Here is a 21,782-nt window from a genome sequence, read left to right as displayed (position 1 = left end):
AATTTTTGTTCCATCTTTGTCCTTTTTTTACTTAGCTTATAATAAATCTTTTTTATAAAATCATCAATGCTCCGACTGGACTCCATCATTCAACCAGAGCAATAAATCATGTCTCCAAATGAGGTCAACCGCAAATTCTGCCGTAACACACCTCAATGTGAAAAGTGTTTTATTCAAAAGCACATGCCCTATAGCTTCTCTTTATCCAGGGCAACCTCCTGTACAATTGGAAAGTGATATAAACTTGTCTCCAGCCCTGCCCAGAGACCTACCTACTGTAAACTCAAGTGTATATTTTCTTTGTATAACTATCTTACCAATCCATTAAATGGAGGGGCTTCAACATATCAAAGAATTGAAAGTAAATCTATTGCAAAGCAGAGGTTGTTGATTGCTTTGCTTCTACTTTTGTCCGGAAATGTGCAACCAAATCCTGGACCTGCGCTTCTCTGCTCCCAGACACCCGCAGATTTTAAATCATTGCCCTCTCTCAAATATGTTCATCTTAATGTACGGAGCTTACTACCAAAGATGGACATGGTCAGAATTTGGGTGAAATCAACAGGTGCAGATGTTGTTATAATCTCGGAAACTTGGCTTACTAAGTCAATTACAAATGAAGACATTAACATTCTTGGGTACAATGTTTACTGCACCGATAGGCCCAAAAAAGGTGGGGGTGTGGCTGTTTATGTTAAATCCAGATTTAATGCTTCAATTGTTCTTTCCCAGTCAATCAGTAAACAAATGGAATTTTTGGCCTTAGATTTAGAAATAGTTAAATCGCTACATATTACTGTGGTTGGGTGTTACAGACCTCCATCTGCTTCAAAGGAGGCGCTAGATTCTCTAAAACTGCTTTTGGATCAGATAAATTACACTGAATTACTCATGGCAGGTGATTTCAACTGGGACTGGTTAAATGCAACTTCTGATGAATTTAAAAGGTTTTGTGATTCTGTTAATCTCACCCAGTTAGTCAACTTTCCCACAAGGCCTAATCCCAGAAGTCCTGATAAATCTACTTTGATTGATTTGATTTTAACTAATGTGCCTCATAAGTTATCTTACTTGGGTGTCTTCTGTAATGATTTAAGTGATCATTGTATTGTTGCTGCTTGTAGAAACACTAGGATTCCAAAGTGCAAACCCCGTATTGTTTGTAAAAGGAATCTTAAACATTTGAATGAACAAGCCTTTTATCATGATTTGTCGATGGTGAACTGGGAATATATAAGTCTAATCCCTGATGTAGAGCTAGTGTGGACTTTTTTCAAAGACACTTTCATGCAAATTATAAATAAACATGCACCTCTGAAGAAACACAGGGTGAAGGGGCGAGAAAATCCCTGGTTTTCTCCAGAACTGGACGACAGCATTCATGAGCGTAATAAGGCCTGGGACAAGGCAAGACAAAGTCATTCTGCCACTGATTGGTTCTTCTTCAGACAGCTTCTAAATAAATGCGCTTCGCTTATCAAAAAGGCCAAATCAGGATACTTTTTGTCGGTCACCACTGAGAACCTCAACAATCCACAGAAATTCTGGAAAGTGATCAAGTCCCTGTCTTTGAACAAAAACACAGAGACTCTTCCTACATTTGTACTTAAAGACTCAGTCCCAGTTTATGATAGAACTGAAGTCTTGAACTGCTTTAACCAGCATTTTTTATCATCTGGTTCTCTATTTGATTCAAAAGGAATAACGACTGGAAATTCTTGCACACAATCTTCCATGTTTTCTGGAGGTCCTTTTAATTTTAATCCTTTTACTTGTCACAAAGTGCACAAAGCTCTAAAAACATTAGACCACAGAAAGCCCCCTGGACCTGACTTGATTGAGCCTTACTTTTTAAAGCTGGCAGATGATTTTATAGCAGAGCCACTTGCAATTCTTTTTAATCTTTCAATTAGAAACAAAGATATTCCATCTGTTTGGAAATCAGCTTTTGTGCTCCCTTTATTAAAAGGAGGTGACCCAGCAGTTCTTACCAATTATCAGCCAATTTCAAATTTATGTGTTTTATCAAAAATCCTGGAGTCGCTTGTCTGTGATCAGTTGAAAGAGTTCCTTTATTCTAATGAAATCCTCTCTAAATTGCAATCAGGCTTCAGAAAAAAGCACAGCACTATCACTGCTACTATGAAGGTGATAAATGACATTATTGTAGCACTTGATAAAAAACAGTACTGTGCTTCACTCTTTATTGATCTCTCTAAAGCTTTTGACACTGTAGACCATGCTATTTTAAAATGCAGGCTACATCTCATTGGACTGTCAGAGCACACTGTCGCTTGGTTTTCAAATTATTTAGAAAACAGGACCCAGTGTATTAAATATGAGGGCCATTGTTCTGAATTTGTTACTGTTCACAAGGGGGTGCCGTAGGGATCTGTTTTGGGGCCCCTCTTATTTATCTTGTACATTAATAATGTCGAACAAAATGTTTCTGATGGTAATATGCATTTTTATGCCGATGATACAATTATTTATTGCTTCGGATCATCTCTTGAACAGGCTGTTAATTCCCTGCAGAAAGCCTTTGTTTCTGTCCAGCATTCGCTGATTAATCTAAAACTGGTTCTCAATGCTGAGAAGACCAAGCTAATGTTGTTCTCTAATCATAAGAAGGTGCCTCAAGCTCCCCCGGTCGTGTCCAGTCTTGAAGGAAATGTCATAGAAGTGGTACATGAATATAAATACCTTGGTGTCGTAATTGATGATTCCCTCACTTTTAAACTTTTCATTGACAAACTTGTGAGGAAATTAAAACTTAAATTGGGTTTCTTCTTCCGCAAAAAGGCGCTTCTTTTGGTGTAAAGAAGCGCCGTGTCTCTGCCACATTCTTATCTGTGTTAGATTATGGTGACCTTTTTTATATGAATGCTTCTTGTACATGTCTTCTGATGGTGGACTCTGTTTATCATTCTGCTCTGAGGTTCATCACAAACTGTAGAGCCATGACACATCACTGTGAGCTGTACTCTCGGGTGGGATGGCCTTCCCTGCACACTAGGAGGCAGTGTCATTGGTTTACTTTTATTTATAAGGCTCTTCTTGGATTACTGCCCTCTTACATCTATACATTACTTACAAAGAGAAGTACGAACACTTATGCGCTGAGATCCAATGATCAGCTGTTGCTCACGGTTCCTTTTGCCCGCACAGAGCTGGGGAAAAAAGCCTTTGTACATGCAGCTCCTTGTGCTTGGAACACACTGCAAAGAGACTGGAAGCTGACGGAGTTTTTATCCTTGAATGTCTTTAAAACGAAACAGAGAATTTGAGACTGCCTCAGTTGTCTGTATTTGTTTTATTTGATTCTTATGTTATCCTGTCAATTTAATGTAATGTAAATGTATTTCTGTTCAGTGTGTTGTAACTTTGCTGCTTCTTGGCCAGGACTCCCTTGAAAAAGAGGTTTTTAATCTCAATGGGATTTTTTTCCTGGTTAAATAAATAAACAATCACCATCCAATACCATCCAAAAGAGGCACACACGAACAGTGTGCCTCTTAATCTAAACAAAAACAATCAATGGTGGGGGGATTGCATGTACATAACAGTTCCAATATAACTGCAGGTCCCACATAATACCTCATTTAAATTTAAAAAGTGCATCTTGGAATCAGTCTTTGAATAAAATAGTATCTCTTTTCTGTGTGAGTATTTGTTAGTGGAGGATCTATAATAAGCATTAGTAACTCTTTAACTACATTCATCATCACCTTCACCTATTCAACAAATAACGTTTTGCATTAAAGTAAGGCTGGAACAAAGATAAATAAATAAACAACTTTAGCTTTACTTCACAAAAATTGAACCTCAGAGTTATACATTTCACGTGAGTATATTCTCTCGCTGCACAGTTTGACACCAGGAGCTGGTGAAGAATTATATTTCTGTTATTTATGCTTTATGTATTTAAGCAGTGGCACTAACCTGTCGGGACTCGGCCTTGCCGTAACGCAGCTCATTGACGAAGTGTTCACAGTTGCGTGTGACGACGTTGTAGGGCAGCTCACAGCCAACCACGTCGAGGGCGTCTCTCACGATGACTTGAACTGGCCGGTGTTCGTACTTCTTGTCCAGGTCATTGTTGACCCTCCACTCATGATTTCCGACCACATCCCACAGTCCATTCTTCTGCACCAAGGCTTTCTCACACAGGACAGATACCATTTTGTTGGCTGCTCCACCTGGGGCCTCGCCTGAGAACACATCACAGCAGGCACTAGAGCAGAAATGGGCAACTTTGACCAATCTGAGCATTAATACAGGAAAGAGCAAAGGGTTTTGTCTTTGTAGTCTTTTGTGTGAGTTTTCTGGTTTTGTTTTTTTAGTTTTTAGACATTTTGTGTGTATGTTGAATTTATTTTGTCTGTTTTCTTGCAAATTTTTGTTGCGTTTTTGTGTGTTGTTTGAGTCATTGTGTGTTTTTGTTATATTTCTTGTGTTATTGTTGTCTTTAGAGTATTCTTCTGTCATTTTGGGCAATTTCATAGACATTTTGTGTCTTTGAAGTCTTTTTGTATAGCGTATGTTGTTTTTGTAGTCATTTTATGGTTAAGTGGTTAAGTGTGTCTTTGCTGACATTTTGTGCATTTTGCTGTTGTTTTCTGTGTTTCTGGAGTTTTGTGCGTTATGTTGGGCTTCTAACTACCAAACTCAGGAATTACAATTTTGTTTTGGAGGCCGCACATACTTAGACTGAGGACCGCATGTAGCCCCCGTGCCTCCAGTTGCCTATGTCTGGATTAGATGAAGAGCGTCAGACCTATGGCTCACCATGGCGTCCAAATCTGTCCACAGGTTACTAACTTTTTAATTTGTACACTAGGGAGCGCATTGCTTTAGTAAGGGTGCATTCACACTGGAGAATCAGCAGGTAAAACCACATTACATGCAACTATTTAAGGAGAAACTAAACCAAACCACTTTCTTCTGTTGAGAACAAATGTATTTGGTAAGAAGGTGTGTTGCTGATTGATTCTTGTCCAACTCTTGACATTTTAGTCAAAGTATTTTTAATTTGACAGATTTTGTGGTAAAAATGTAAAGTAACTGCCCTCTATGGGTTGAAACCAAGCTACTACAATCAAATATTACTGTTGCCAATGACGCTTTGGAGGCAGCTATGTCATGAACCACTACAGTTAGCCCCGCCCCTCCTATAAAAGCTAGCACCTGTGGACTCTGAAATCTGTGGCGAGTAGGGTAAATGAAGAGAATTGTGATTAGAGGTATAGTGAGTATTGAGTGGGTAGTTAGCATAGCATAAATTGTTTTTAATTCCCATCCTAGACCTTAGACCAGACAAAATGTAAACGTACAAAATGACAGAAAAGTAAACTAAAGCAAAAATACAGACAAAAAGACAAAGAATTACAGCAATGCATGAAAATACAGTAAAAGACAAAAAAAACTCCAAAACACACAAAACTAATACAAAAATGAACAAAATGACAACAGAAACACAAAATTACTCCAAACAACACAAAACAAAGACAAAAATACACAAAATCACTCAAAAAATATGCAAAATTACTAAGACAAAAGTACCAAAAAAGACAAGATAAACAAAACATACTTCACAAACCCTCAGTACTAACGAACAAGCATAACAACAGAAATACACAATATGAGCCCAAAAAACATACATTTTACAGGAAAAATACACAAAAGGACAACAAATATGCACAAAATGGAATCATAACAAGCGAGAGAACAACATAAAATGACAAAAAACACAACATTGCCTTGTTGTTTCCTGTGTTTATGCTCAGATTGGTCATTATTCTAAATGCTGACATGAATGCTGATAATGGGGCCCTTCCATCAAACAAACACATTTTTGTGGCCCCAGCTGTAATAGAAGTTACACACCTCTGCCTTAGACGCATGTCAGCCAAAACCCCGGGCTTTGGTTACTTATTAAAGGGTACCTGTATTGAATTTTAATTGCTAGCGCTAGATGGTGTTTGTCAGTGTGAGCTTCTGTGTTTTGGTCATGTGACGCAGCGCTGCTGATAACCTATCATTGGTCAGCATTGAGCTACGTGTCTGTAAAAGGGTAGAGTGTACTTCAAAGTTAGCATATCACCATCACTATGACTTAGTGTCATTACTGAGGCCCCCCCCCCCCCAAGCATTTTATACTGTATATATATATATACAGTATATATATATATATTTTTTTTCCTAACTTGTCTGCACATGCTGTCAAAGGTCAAGCAGCACCGGAAGCAGCACCAAGAGCAGCGCCCCCAGGGACGACAACAACGGCCATAGTCGCCGAGGGCACCAAGGGGATGCTGCAAGCCGCCCCGCCGGCCCCCAGGCGCACCGACCAAGCACCCCAGAGCGCGCCAGATCACCTTTCCTTGATGCCGCCCGTGAGATATTCTTTTGGTGCTAAAGGGGTAAGGAATCATTTATGAACATGTTTAAGAGTAGAAGGCAGCAAGAAAGAAAGTAGTAGCAGATTCCGCCCGCCACCTCAGCATTTGGACAAGAGAAAGATCAATATATAGCGCCCTCTGCTGTTTAAAAAAAGCACTGCGATTCAATTTTCAGAGAATCAATGTGAACCGTGATACCTATGAATCGATTTTTAACTGCCTTACGATTAATCGTTACATCCCTAGCCATGAATGTATTGTATTTAATGTATTTTTATTTATACATGTATGGGGCAGGGGGAAAGGTTAACCTTATACTTAAAGGTGCAGTCTGCAACTCTTATACAAGTGACTTTTTGTCATATTTGCTAAAGCAGTCACTATGTAAGGACAGCTTTACATCAAACTAGTAGTTTGTGTGAAAAAAAACAGGCTCATTGAATCCCACCTGCTGCTCTTGCACCCTTTGGCAGATTGCCAGAATGCACCTCGAATGAGCAAAAAAATCAATCAGACCCATGATTGTGTTTGATAGACTGTCTGACAGCTGTTGCTCACAGTCCCCGTCCCTTTCCCGGGACTGGAGTGCCGTCGTTTTTTACAGTGTATGGTCTGGAGTAGTAGAAGATGGAATTTGCAACTTTTCTGCTTAAAAGATAATTACTGCTGCTTGATTTACATTATGTTTGATTTGTAAATATTACACCAGAACTCTGTGGTGCATGTTATTCATGTGCGTGCAGCAGCCTCTGTGTGGGCTGCTGTAAGTGAAACTGTGTTGTTGCTGCTGCTGCTGCTGATAGATTGGTGTTTGCACATACAGAGAGAGAAGCGCTGCAGTAATATGCTTTTAACAGAGCACCTCAGATTCAGGAGTGCTACAACCCCCTCTAGGATTTTATGTCAAGGCTTATCAAAGGTTTATCAAAAGTATGTATTAACAAAAACCTAACAGTTGCAACAGATCAAGCTAAAAGGGACTGGAAACCCTGGCCAAACTGAACAAAAGTAGGGAGGACACTGGGCCAACCCTATACAGGGCCGTCGTCCCAGCATCCACCCTCTAAACTACAAAAACACTAAACTACCGGAACACGAAAACAGGACTACCAGAAATCTCCAGTCCAAACTAAAATAACAAACTTAGAGATCTCCATTGGGGAGCTGATGAACTCTCCCCACGTGTCTGCTGCTGGTCTGTTGTCGTGCCTCCCTCCTTCTGGTCCTCTCAGCCCTTTATACAGCTCCACATCCCTCTCCTACCTGATTGCTGATATGAGTCAGGTGTGTTAGGAGAGAGGAAGAAGGGCAGGCTGGGAGGCCATGAGGAGGAACAATGCGGTTTTCGTCCCGGTCGCGGCACACCGGACCAGCTCTATACCTTTCATCGGGTGCTCGAGGGTTCGTGGGAGTTCGCCCAACCAGTCCACATGTGCTTTGTGGATCTGGAGAAGGCGTTTGACCGTGTCCCTCGTGGTGCCCTGTGGGTTGTGCTCCGGGAGTATGGGGTCCGGGGCCCTTTGCTAAAGGCTGTCCGTTCCCTGTATGACCGTAGCAGGAGCCTGGTTCGCATTGCCGGCAGTAAGTCAGACCTGTTTCCAGTGCATGTTGGTCTCCGCCAGGGCTGCCCTTTGTCACCGGTTCTGTTCATTACTTTTATACACAGAATTTCTAGGTGCAGCCAGGGACCGGAGGGGGTCCGATTTGGGAACCTCAGGATCTCATCTCTGCTGTTTGCAGATGTTGTTGTTCTGTTGGCTTCATCAAATCAGGACCTTCAGCATGCACTGGGGCGGTTTGCAGCCAAGTGTGAAGTGGCCGGGATTAGGATCAGCACCTCTAAATCTGAGGCCATGGTTCTCCACCGGAAAAAGGTGGCTTCGCCTCTCTGGGTTGGTGGAGAGTCCTTGCCTCAAGTGGAAGAGTTCAAGTATCTCGGGGTCTTGTTCACGAGTGAGGGTCGGATGGAGTGTGAGATTGATAGACGGATCGGTGTGGCGTCAGCAGTGATGCGGTCGCTGTATCGGACTGTTGTGGTGAAGAGGGAGCTGAATCGGGGGGCAAAGCTCTTAATTTACCGATCGATCTACGTTCCTACCCTCACCTATGGTCATTAGATTTGGGTAATGACCGAAAGGACAAGATCGTGGATACAGGCGGCCGAAAAAAGTTTCCTTCGAAGGGTGGCTGGGCGCACTCTTCAAGATAGGGTGAGAAGCTCAATCACTCGGGAGGAGCTCGGAGTAGAGTCGCTGCTCCTTCACGTTGAAAGGAGCCAGCTGAGGTGGCTCGGGCATCTGTTTCGGATGCCTCCTGGTCGCCTCCCTCGGGAGGTGTTTCAGGCATGTCCTATTGGGAAGAGGCCTCGTGGAAGGCCCAGGACACGTTGGAGGGACTATGTCTCTGAGCTGGCCTGGTGTCGCCTCAGGGTCCCCCCCAGAACAGCTGGAGGAGGTGTGCATGGATCGGGAAGTCTGGGCATCTCTGCTGAGACTGCTGCCTCCACGACCCGGCCCCGGATAAAGCGGAAGAAGATAGATGGATGTTATATTTCTGTGATGTTGTTGTCGGACTAAAGTTAGCTTGTTAGCTCCTCTGAGGGAGGGACTTTGGAACTGCTCCTTTTTTTAGCTGCTCACATAGATTGTTACAAACATTTTTATTCTTTTGTGGTTTGATCCTGATAATTATTGATTGTTTGCGTGGTGTTGAATGCTGTTTTTCATTTAGGGACTCACAGGGAGGAGCCAGATGAACTACACAGCCATCTCCAACGTCCAAGGCCCAGTGCTGATAATTGCCTCGGAAGATCTCAATGCAGTCCCCAGCCTTTGGTTTCTCATCACGCTGTAGGAACCAAGAGAATAAATCATATGTAGTAAGAGTCAGAATATCCTCACCAATGAAGGATTATACAGCACTTCATTTACAACTCCTGCAGACAACAGTATAATTACACACCATGGCACTCATTTATCAACTGCTTGTACATTCAGATCTGAACAACCAAATTCACTCAAGTTTCGTTATTTATCAATTCTGATGTGAGTGTACGCTGTGATCAGATCTCACGTCAGATCTGACCTTGTGTACGCAAATCTGAGTGTGTGAATTTGTGGCTCAGCACAGCAAATGCTGACTGAGACTAAAATTAAAGTATTAAACAAGCCTCAGCTGTCATTTAAGCATAAGCAGACACACATTCAGAACAGATCGAAATGGATTATTAAAATGAATTAAACAAAATAAAATACTTTTTAAAAAGGCCATGTTACTGACCACTTTTTTTGGTTTTCTTTTCACTGGATACCATAAAACTCCACTAATAAACTCTACTACCGTCTGAGCGGGAGCGCATAGGTTCACATGGGACTCAGCGCTGCTATGCTCCATCTTAGAGAATGAGGTCCTATTTCCTCCGTACACCCCAAGGGATATCATTTTAAGGATTTTTTTAAATCGTTAATTTCCTTCAATGTGATATTTATTGCCTAAAGCCTGGGGACTGAGGTTGACATAAACGTCCTATCCATGCATCTTTCCAGGATCGCTGTTGTGGGCCTCCGAAACAGGAGGGTGTATCATGTTAATGATGATCAAATTCAGCCGCCGCATTCATCAACACCTGATCATTTGTACACTTGGATTGGTCAAATACGAATGTTTAATGAAACATACGTTGGTCCTGTCGTACGACCAAATGTGGACTCTGATTTGCACCCGTTTTTACGCAAAGTTGATAAATGAGGGCCCATGAAACCACATCTTCAGACCATAAAAAAAGACCATTAAAAACATCCATGAGAGAAACTCACTCACCCGTGTCGGGGCCATGTTGTGCTTTGTTGTGTTAGCAAACAATGTCTAATGATCTGAGAAAAAACAGAAAGTCAAACATAACTTTTCATGGTAATGTTTGCAAATATCTGCAGCAAAGCGATCACCTGTGTAAACCATTTTCAGCCGTTAATAACATATTTCACCACTTTCCTTCAGTTGCCCATATTTTTCTTATTTTGTGTTGTTTTCTATATTGTAATGGTCTTCTGACAGGAATCCCCCAAAAGAGCATCAAACATCTACAGCTGGTTCAGAACGCTGCAGCTCGGGTCTGAACCAGAACAAAGAGATCAGAGTTTTAAAGTCTTTACAATGGTTCCCAGTCAGCCTCAGAATAGACTTTAAAGTTCTGCTGCTGGTGTATAATCTGTGAATGGGTTTGGTCCAGAATACATCAGTGAGATGTTAGTCAGGTATGAACCCAGCAGGTCTCTCAGATCTATGGACACAGGTCAGATAGTGGAGCCCAGAGCTCACAGTAAACATGTTTGTGCTGCTTTTAGTTTAGTTTTAGTTTTAGTTTTAGAAGTGAAACAAACTGCCAGCAGAGCTGAAGTCACCATCCAATGTGAACATTTTTAAATCAAAGTTAAAGGAACTCTTTTTCTCTACTGTCTACGACTGAGAGGGAGATTTTTAATCTCATTATTGTTGATTTTAAATGTTTTTACGGCTGATTTTTAATGTTCTTGTTGATTTTTAAGCTGTTGAATGTTTTCTTTTGCACTTTTTAATTATGTTATGGAAATTGAATTGCCTTGTGTATGAAATGCACTATACAAATACGTTTGCCATGTCTCATTTCTGTCATTCTTTGTATAGCTCTCTATCATTTCATCTTTCTGTCTGTGTCATTTTTTTCCTTCTTCATTCCTCTATCATTCTGTTTTTCCTAAACACATATACTTTGTCTTTTACAGTCATTGTGTGTTATTTCTGTCTATGTTTTTTATGTAATTGGTCTGTTTTTTCCCCACTGCATTCTATGTCTTTCTTTGTCTTCTTACTATAATTGCCTCAACAATGTTTTTGTTTTACATTCTTTCACTTTCCTTTTCGTCATTCCTTCCTAATCACCATGTCCCTCCCTGCTTTTCTCTCTCTTCTTCAAGTCTTTCCTGTTTTTTGTTTTTTTAGATAAAGAGGCACTAAAATGTCATATATACATCCATCAATAGAACAACAGATAGGATAGTATACAGTATTAAACTCAAAACTACAAGTTAAATCTATACACAGAGGAACTGAACAATATAGACAAAAAAACAACACACAAATAAATAAACATAGAAAATAAAATAAAAAATAATCCATACCTATGGGCTTTTAAAGTCCAAGGTACGGTAGAGTGTAGATTTAAAGGGGGGCTATAGTTTTTTGTCAAGGGATTTTAAATATTGTAAAAGGGAGTTGTGAAAGTCATTCAAATGAGGTTTGATTTTTGAGTATTTTGCTTTGTGTATAAAAATCTATACACAAACAGTGTAATAATTAAGGGTGTGTATTGTATGGCATCAGGCGATACGATTCGCATCTCGAAACAAGGTCACGATACGATACGGTATATCCCGATATTAAGGTATAAGGCGATTATTGCTATTTTTTAAATTTTATATATGACTAAAAAAACAACTTGGAACAACATGAGAACATTACATATGAAATATATTTTATTGGCATATTTTATACTCAAAACATTGGCTTTAGCATGCCATGTGCCAACAACTTAAAATAAAAAATAACATAATCAACCTGTGGCTTTTAAACCAACTTTGACTTCAGTGCAACTTAACTGAGGTATATACCTAGAACAACAAATAAATGCAGAAAGTTAGTACTTTCTTTATAGATTTTATTGAAAAAACACAAGCTGGTCAACATGCCCAGGTTTCAGTGAACTTCTTTGTACAGTTACAATGTCTTCTGCAGTGGAAAAGACTTTCCTGGTTAAATAAAGGTTAAAAAAGAAATTAAAAAAATCAATATGGATGCATTTTGAATCTGAGAATCGCGCGATGTAATGTCGCGATATATCGCCCAATCAGCTTTTTTTCCCCAACACCACTAAAAATATTGTTGATGAGGAAGTTATTGTGTGAATTATTCATTAGAAGACCAAGATATTATCCATCTTTCCTGTTTATAGCATTAACTCCATCTCTTCCTACAGAAGAACATTAGTGTATTCACACTTTGGTCAGTAACTATATCTATAATCTATCTATGATGGACAGTAACTATATCTATAATCTATCTGTGATGGTCAGTAACTATATCTATAATCTATCTGTGATGGTCAGTAACTATATCTATAATCTGTCTGTGATGGTCAGTAACTATATCTATAATCTATCTGTGATGGTCAGTAACTATATCTATAATCTATCTGTGATGGTCAGTAACTATATCTATAATCTGTCTGTGATGGTCAGTAACTATATCTATAATCTATCTGTGATGGTCAGTAACTATATCTATAATATATCTGTGATGTCAGTGACTATATCTATAATCTATCTGTGATGGTCAGTAACTATATCTATAATATATCTGTGATGGTCAGTAACTATATCTATAATCTATCTGTGATGGTCAGTAACTATATCTATAATATATCTGTGATGTCAGTGACTATATCTATAATCTATCTGTGATGGTCAGTAACTATATCTATAATCTATCTGTGATGGTCAGTAACTATATCTATAATCTATCTGTGATGGTCAGTAACTATATCTATAATCTATCTGTGATGGTCAGTAACTATATCTATAATCTATCTATGATGGACAGTAACTATATCTATAATCTATCTATAATGGACAGTAACTATATCTATAATCTATCTGTGATGGTCAGTAACTATATCTATAATCTATCTGTGATGGTCAGTAACTATATCTATAATCTATCTATGATGGACAGTAACTATATCTATAATCTATCTATAATGGACAGTAACTATATCTATAATCTATCTGTGATGGTCAGTAACTATATCTATAATCTATCTGTGATGGTCAGTAACTATATCTATAATCTATCTGTGATGGTCAGTAACTATATCTATAATATATCTGTGATGTCAGTGACTATATCTATAATCTATCTGTGATGGTCAGTAACTATATCTATAATCTATCTGTGATGGTCAGTAACTATATCTATAATCTATCTGTGATGGTCAGTAACTATATCTATAATCTATCTGTGATGGTCAGTAACTATATCTATAATCTATCTATGATGGACAGTAACTATATCTATAATCTATCTGTGATGGTCAGTAACTATATCTATAATCTATCTGTGATGGTCAGTAACTATATCTATAATCTGTCTGTGATGGTCAGTAACTATATCTATAATATATCTGTGATGTCAGTGACTATATCTATAATCTATCTATAATGGACAGTAACTATATCTATAATCTATCTGTGATGGTCAGTAACTATATCTATAATCTATCTGTGATGGACAGTAACTATGTCTATAATCTATCTGTGATGGTCAGTAACTATATCTATAATCTATCTGTGATGGTCAGTAACTATATCTATAATCTATCTGTGATGGTCAGTAACTATATCTATAATATATCTGTGATGTCAGTGACTATATCTATAATCTATCTGTGATGGTCAGTAACTATATCTATAATCTATCTGTGATGGTCAGTAACTATATCTATAATCTATCTGTGATGGTCAGTAACTATATCTATAATCTATCTGTGATGGTCAGTAACTATATCTATAATCTATCTATGATGGACAGTAACTGTATCTATAATCTATCTGTGATGGTCAGTAACTATATCTATAATCTATCTGTGATGATCAGTAACTATGTCTATAATCTATCTGTGAAGGACATGCGTTTATCAGACATGTCAACACGTTTTACGCAGTTTACCTTTAATTATCTGACACCATGTTCAGTGCAGACTATCATATAAATTCTAACAAGAATAGTTGATTCTCTGTCAGTAGATGACGTAACAGACGCTAGCTGCTACAATCACATCTCAGTTTAAAACACTCAAACGAGCTTTTATGTTGTTAAAACACCACTGGAATCACAGATGATGGTTTTATTAATGTAAACGGGTAAATGAGCTCATGTCTTACCTTGCAGCTGTTTGACAAATATAAAAGTTAAAACGTGATCAGGATCAGAGACCCCGACAACAAAAATCAGCTTGGAGGCGTCAGCTGACCCAGCGGATTTTCACAATAAAAGAAGATGAAGGAAATAAAAAAATAGAATAAAAAAAGCCACTAAAATTCGTATTTACATTTTCACACGTTCAAAACTGTAGGTCTGAGTACAGGGAATTACACCTTAATAGTTTCTGTAGTGAGTGTCTATATTTACTCCAAAATTAAATCATCCACCACCATTATCCATCTCAGGGACTCAAAACACAGCAGCTGTTAATTTAATGTAAGCAGTGGCTATTCATACGGTTGCCGTATCAATATATAAATATTCTATCCGTACGCAGCGCCCCTATTTGACCAGTTTAGGTCACGTGAAGGTCGTGTGACTAAGAACGAACCTTACCCTAACCCTAAAAAATGTTGCCATATTGGGTCATAACCTAATCCTAATCCTAATCCTAACTCTAAAACGTACTTCGGTAACCGTACCAATAGCACCGGGGGTTGTCCGTACGGCAACCGTACAAATAGACACTTTTTTAATGTATAGTGCAAACTGCTCACTCACATTTATGATAAAACTCCAAAATCACTAAAGCTACTAAAAACATTTCATGAGATCTTAGTTTTAACATTTACGTACCATCATGTACACAAAATATATAGCTCCAATCTGTGTTGTTTTGTTACATGTGAATTTTATCAATAAAGGTTTATTCTATTTTATTCTATTCTGTTCTCACCTTTAAACACTGGCGTAGTAAGGCTGACAATAATGTCCCACAGTCTCTTTTTTCAGCTTCTTCAGAATAAGTAAAGCTGTCGATTCTCAGCAACAAACAGATTAAAATGGCAGCATTTCATTGTCTCTATAAATAGGAAGGCTGGTCATAAAGTTTCTCTTTCACTTTCTGTACGTCATGAGGAAAATTATGCCCATTATATAACCGTTAGTTTTGACCAAGTGATTTGATTGGACAAGAGCAGACAAGTGACACCCTATTGAGCAATAGAGGGTTGGACGTCCAGTTATTTTTTAGACCTAATTCCAACCGTCTGGTCTGTTTTTAGACAGAATCTAGACATTGCACTTTAATCCATAATTCAACTATTTATTAAAAAAAAAAAAAACAACTATAAGGTGCATAACTCATCTCCAAATACTGAACTAAGGCCAAGAACATCACCCCTCTATTTTTTTTACGCTTCAAAAAGTAGTTAATAGTAGTTAGTAAATAGTAGTTAGTAGTAATAGTGGTTAAAGAGTTTCTATCACACAAAGATTTGTTTACATTATTACTTTATACTTTTGTGTTCAGTTTATTTTTAATTTTTTGTATTTGTTTTTTGAAAAGTTTCCTATTTTACTGTTTTTATGGTCGATGTTTCTAAGATTAGAAATAAATAATATATAGCTATATTCTGAATGAAAACTGTACTGTGATTGCAATTACAGTGGACTGATGATTACCAAATGTAGATCAGTGTTAAATTATGAATAAACATAACATTAGAGTAAAAATGTATTGTAAAAGGTCCAGAAAGAGAAACAACATTGCCAAAATAGTCAGAACATCCTGGGAGTACATGTATCAGGGTAAGCACTGAGGGTAAAGTTTGGTGTCTTTGTAGAGAATCTGGGTCTACACTACTTTTTTGGCTATTTAAATGTTTCTTTAGAATATTTTCATAAATTGACAAATTGTCATTAATGTATTAGATGTTTATGAAAAAATGCATTAATGATTTTTTTGTCAATTTATTAAAACATTGACAAGAAACCATTGGTTTTTTTTTTTTTTTTTTTTTTTAGATGTCTACTAAAAATGTCCGAACAGTGGTATAGAAATGAAAGTTTTTTAGACGTCTAAATGTAGACTAGACCTCTAATAGATGTCTAATCAATGTCTAAGTCTAGACCTGGGTTTATATTTGGTATATGCATGAACGTCAGGTGAACGTCTAAAATGTAGACGTCTAAATTTAGACTATTGTACATTATTCAAACATCTGTGATGTCTATATATATATATATATATTTATATGTTGTTTAGACGTCTAATATACGTCTAGACTACATTTAGATGTCTAAAAAACTTTCATTTCCATATCCCTGGGAGACCAATTTAGACTAGACGTCTAAGGAACATTTAGACGTATAATAGACCTAAAAATGCTCAGTGGGACAACAGCTGGGATTTTTTACAGACAAGATCACTCCACTGTTCAGTGTGCCTGTAGAACTGTTGTATGAATATCTATAGTATATATAATATATAATATCACTTACATGGAAAAAAATCTCCTTCTCCCTCCAACTACTAACAGAATGGTTTACAAGCTGTGGTCAAATAAGATATTTTGGATATAAATTGGAAAATGATTTGTTGCTGGATTGTCTCTGTATCTATTTGTATATTACATGTGTACACCCTCCTCGGTTTTGGTTGTAAATAGTTATTAAAGTAAAAGACTCAAAAATGAAAAAACAAGAGAAAGGGATGCACTGAGAGAAACGTGTTATAAGTAAGCCATGAAAATTCTATTAAAAATGTCAATTACAATTAAACACAAAACTGGGGAACCATTTACAGTACATTTTGGCATCACAACCCACTTTTTTTTCTTTTTTTTTAAAATTCAACCAACGAAATTTCATTTTTCAAAAATGGCTGTTGAAAACACACCGACATAATTTTTCTTAAAACATAAGTGTATATATGTATATATTTTCCTGTGAAACATGCATTTCACAGCATGCCGGTCAAAAGAAAAGTTTCTTTCAAAATAAAAGACAAGTCCAACATTAGAGACATTAAGTATTTATATATTTTTGACCAGCTGTCTGCGACCCACCCAGTCCAGGTCCTCGACCCACTTTTGGGCCCGACCCACCAGTTGAGAATCGATGGCCTAAAAGACCACAAGGTTTATTGCAAATAAATAACCATTTTCAAATACAATGTCTTGGTAACCCTTTGGGGAATCTAAGTTTAAGTTTACTACTAATACTAAACTATGGAAGCCCATTTTTGCCAGTAAAAAAAACAAAACAAAAAAAAAACTAGGAAAATTAAGATATACATATATTTTTTTATCTAAGTCATAATTATGAGATACATGAGATAGTATCTCATAATTATGACTTAGGTCCCCGTGCACAACAGCTTGTGCATGCTCACATTCACATGTGGTTTTTGAAAAACTGACTTTCACTGGAAATGTTGATGTTTTTGCACCTCACAGGAATCTAAAAGTGAGCTTTATGGGGTTTATGCGTACTTGTGCATACGATGCAGTGAAATAATGTGAATTGTGTTTTTATGCACGCTATAATCAGTCACATCAGTTGACGCACAGTTTCTCTGTCAGTAATTATCCCTCCCATCCAACATTTTTAATGCATCCATTTGTAGATGTGCTGCCTGCCAGACTTTTGCAACTGACGGTCGAAAATAGTCTATAAAGGGCTATAAAGGCTGATAAAGATCTATAAAGGTCTGTAAAGGCCTTTATGGGCCTATAAAGGTCTATATAGGCCAATATACAGTTGTGTGCGAAAGTCAGGGCACCCCTTTAAAAACAGCATATTTTATATATTTAAAAAGTTATATTCATATTTACTGTCTCTCTGGTATATGGGAAAAAAAGACAATATTGTCAGGAAACATTAATGCATAGTTACATTTTATTTTATAAATTGAACAAAATTACAAAAATGAAAAACATAATTTTGGCATGTGCAAAAGTCGGGGCACCCTACAGCATCAGTACCTTCAGTACTTAGTAACACCCCCTCTGGCAGATATCACAGCTTGTAAACGCTTCTTATAGCCAACAACAAGTCTCTGGATTCTATTATTTGGGATTTTTCCCCATTCTTCCTTGCAAAAGGCTTCCAGTTCTGCAATATTCCTAGGACATCTTGCATGCACAGCTCTTTTAAGATCTACCCACAGATTTTCGATAATGTTTAAGTCGGGAGACTGTGAAGGCCATTCCAAAACCTTCAGCTTGCGTTTCTTGAAGTAGTTCATGGTGGATTTGGAGGTATGTTTAGGATCATTATCCTGTTGTAGAAGCCATCCTCTTTTCAGCTTTAGCTTTTTTACAGATGCTGTGATATTTGCCTCCAGAATTCGCTGGTATTTAATTGAATCCATTCTTCCTCCACCCGAGCAATGTTTCCTGTCCCTCTGGCTGCAACACAACCCCAAAGCATGAGGGATCCACTCCCATATTTAACAGTTGGCAAGGTGTTCTTTTCATGAAATGCTGCTCCTTTTTTTCTCCAAACATACCTTTGCTTATTGTGGCCAAAGAGTTCTATTTTAACTTCATCAGTCCGCAGCACTTGTTTCCAAAAGTCATCAGGCTTCTGTAGATGTTCTGTTGCATATTTTTGACGTTGTATTTTATGATGAGGTCGTAGATAAGGTTTTTTTCTACAGACTCTTCCATGGAGGTCTTGTTTGTGCAAGTATCGGCGCACAGTGGAAGGGTGCACCACCACTCCTGAGTCTGCTAAATCTTCCTGGAGGTCTTTTGAAGTCAAATGTGGGTTTTGGTTTACCTTTCTGACCAGACTACGAGCTGTTCTCTCCGAGAGTTTCCTTGGTCTTCCAGATCTCTTCTTGACCTCCACAGTTCCCCTCACCTGCCATCTCTTAATTATGCCTCGCACTGTGGAAACTGCAAGCTGAAAACGCTTTGCTATCTTCTTGTAGCCCTCCCCGGCATTGTGGGCATCAATTATTTTCATTTTTCTGTCTTACACAGCTTCTTAGAGGAACCCATGGTTGCTGAGTGTTTGTACAAGGTTTGTGGAGTCGCCGTATTTAAGAAACCCTCAAATTGGCACCAGCTGGCACTCCCTAATGACAATTGTTGACACATGCTTCAGGACCAATGAGCTGGTAGAGGTCTGAGCTTGTAAAAAGAATCTGACACTTTGAAACTCTCAGGGTGCCCCGACTTTTGCACATGCCAAAATTATGTTTTTACACTGAGGTGTAACACTGCTCTCCCTTTTTATATCCTCCCTATAATAAAATATTTCCTACCCTTCCTTAGGGAGGGCTGGTGATGGTCACAATTAAGCAATAAATTAAATCAATGTATTTTATTGCAATAACAAAATATGCATTGCTGTCTCATAATGATTGCACTTCCTGTGGTGTTGACCTTTGACAGCATGTGCAGACAAGTAGAAAGAAAAAAAAAAGGAAAAAAAAGGAAATTACCAAATTACTCCAAAATAACAGATGCACAAACTCTCCCCCTATGACTTTATCCAAGAGCGGATCCAGGTTCAGTTTAATTCATTCATTTAGGTTTGGTGATATACTTAAGCCTAGATATTTAATTGTATTTGTAGGGGAGGGATATTGTGGGTTTTTGCTTGCAGGGTTCCATGATTTTGTTGTTAAAGGGAGGATTGATGAATTTGACCAGTTATTGGAATAGTCTGATCATTTAGAGAAGCTGTTTATTAGATTAAATACTTCTAATGAGGATTGGGGTTCCTCCAAATAAAGTAAAATATAATCTGCATAAAGATTAATTTTGTGTTATGAGATGGATGAGTGGATTCCTTTAATAACAGAGTTTTGACGAACAGCTGCTGCAAGAGGTTCAACAAATATTGCAAAAAGCAAGGGTGAGAGTGGGCAACCTTGTCTGGTTCCCCTCTGCAGTGTGAAGATTTGGGATGTTATTTTGTTTGTGGTTACTGAGGCCTTAGGTTTAGAGTATAGGGTGGAGTTGATGATGATAGAATCCCTAAACAGTTGACCATCTATATAGATATAGAGCTTATCTACAACCAATTTTAAATTTTTGCCTCGCTGTCGGTTTTCCTTAAAATTAGAACATAGGGTTTTTCAACGTTTCTTTATTTCCCGAGGGAATTGATCATTCATCTCGAAATGCTTACCTTTTAGTTCCCAACCTTTACTTTTAACCTTGATTTTCTGTTGACAGTGTTCAAATTTGGCAATGATAGGGCGTGGGTGATTACCTCTATGTGGTCCGAGAATGGATGTTACGACTGTTGTCGTATGTCATTTTTGTTTGTGTTCTACCTGTGTTTCTGTGTTGTACGCTGGGGGGTGTGTCTCTCTATTAACAGCCCAACCTGCGTGGTCTGTGGAAGTAACGGGTCCACTTCGGATTGGCTTAGCTTCAGTGGAGGGCGGCTACAAAAAGAGCCTAGGTGACGTCTGATGGGGCCAGAGGTGGTTCAGAGGGCGGGTTTTCCTACCCATGCTCCAACCAGCATGCAGCACGTGCTTCTGTTCTTCCGTCCTTTGACAGCTGACAGTTTGACAGCTGACAGCGAGACCGATGCAGTTCTGTGATACATTTTCTTCAGTTTGGCCCAGTTGGCTAGAAAACCTATGTTCTTTTATTTTGGGTTCTGCGTAGCCCAGTTTGGTAATTGTTTTCTTATGTGCCTCAAATAAATAGCCCTGATTTTGGAAACGTGTGTTGGTGTGCTGCTTGAGGCTGGTGTAGGGTGACATGTTCATGTACTGTTCAGTGGCTCCTAGGCAAAGCGTAACAATAGACACAGTGAAAAGTGATGTTTTTCACGATTTTTGCCGGGATTTTAAGAGCCGACGACATTAAGTTTTTCAGCAGAGCCTCTGGGTCATTGTTGGGGGTTTCTGGAATACCTGAGAATATCACGTTGTCTCGCATACTGCAAGACTGGATATCCAGGACTGTCTCTTTAAGAAGCTTGTTTTCATTTTTTAGCTCTTTTGCCTCGGAGGTCACTGCAGATAAAGCCGAATGAATATCATGATTGTCTTTCTGTAATTCATGAATGTGTTAGTAGGCAAATTCCAGGCTGGTCTTCATTTCCTGAAAGTCTTGGTGCAATAAATCGACCACACCCAGCCTCTTATTGATGGATTTTAGTGAGACTGTGTGAGACTCTGCCTCCAGATCTGACGTGTCTGTAGAGGAGTCATTTTTTTGGCGTTTTGCAGCTTTACTTGATGTACTCGCGGCTTTGGGTCCAGCCAGGAAATAGAAAGGGTGGGGAAGAATAGATTACAGTGAGAGTGAGATGTGAAGTTGTAGTAGAACATATTGTGCTTATTATGTTGTGTAATTAGGCCAGTCTGGTGACAAGTGTGAAGCTTGGGTATAATGGTGGTGGCTGTGGACAGAGGGAATGAGTGAGTGGTAATAACTAAAGCAGGTATTTGGGATCAACTTGTCTAAAGTTAAGCCCAGTATGAGCTTTATTCCCAAGGCGTGCCGGTGCATCGTAGACCAGTGTATGTGCAAAAACCGCTACTGCAAACCCAGGAGAAGCAGAAGCAGCCACCGCCCGCAATACACATCCGAGAAAGCCCCAAGGAGC

At 38.5% G+C, this 21,782-nt stretch overlaps 2 protein-coding genes across 3 annotated transcripts in view; both read right to left on the bottom strand.

The window, feature by feature from the left end:
* Positions 1–14,463, bottom strand: part of LOC114470525 (retinoic acid receptor responder protein 3-like) — a 97,061-nt gene extending 82,598 nt beyond the window's left edge. Inside the window, exon 1 of the mRNA XM_028458740.1 lies at positions 14,375–14,463. The gene's annotated coding sequence lies outside the window, so the exon portion shown is untranslated. The remainder of the gene's footprint in view (positions 1–14,374) is intronic.
* The window catches only part of LOC114470526 (retinoic acid receptor responder protein 3-like), a 31,465-nt gene extending 16,143 nt beyond the window's left edge, over positions 1–15,322 (bottom strand). Inside the window, exons 1-4 of one of the 2 annotated variants that reach the window (XM_028458741.1) lie at positions 15,151–15,322; positions 10,221–10,273; positions 9,140–9,248; positions 3,943–4,211 (exon numbers count right to left, since the gene is read on the bottom strand). In XM_028458741.1, coding sequence (XP_028314542.1) covers positions 3,943–4,211; positions 9,140–9,248; positions 10,221–10,235 — 393 coding nt within the window. In that variant the 5' untranslated portion in view covers positions 10,236–10,273; positions 15,151–15,322. Of the gene's footprint in view, positions 1–3,942; positions 4,212–9,139; positions 9,249–10,220; positions 10,274–14,374; positions 14,459–15,150 lie in introns of those variants that run through there. The other variant, XM_028458742.1, reaches the window with a different exon arrangement.
* Between the last annotated feature and the right edge of the window lie 6,460 nt (positions 15,323–21,782).

Source organism: Gouania willdenowi, chromosome 10 (assembly GCF_900634775.1).
Source record: "Gouania willdenowi chromosome 10, fGouWil2.1, whole genome shotgun sequence".
In the NCBI taxonomy this organism is placed as follows: domain Eukaryota; kingdom Metazoa; phylum Chordata; class Actinopteri; order Blenniiformes; family Gobiesocidae; genus Gouania; species Gouania willdenowi.
Note: the sequence above shows the minus strand (reverse complement) of the source record. Positions and strands in the feature narration are given on the sequence as shown.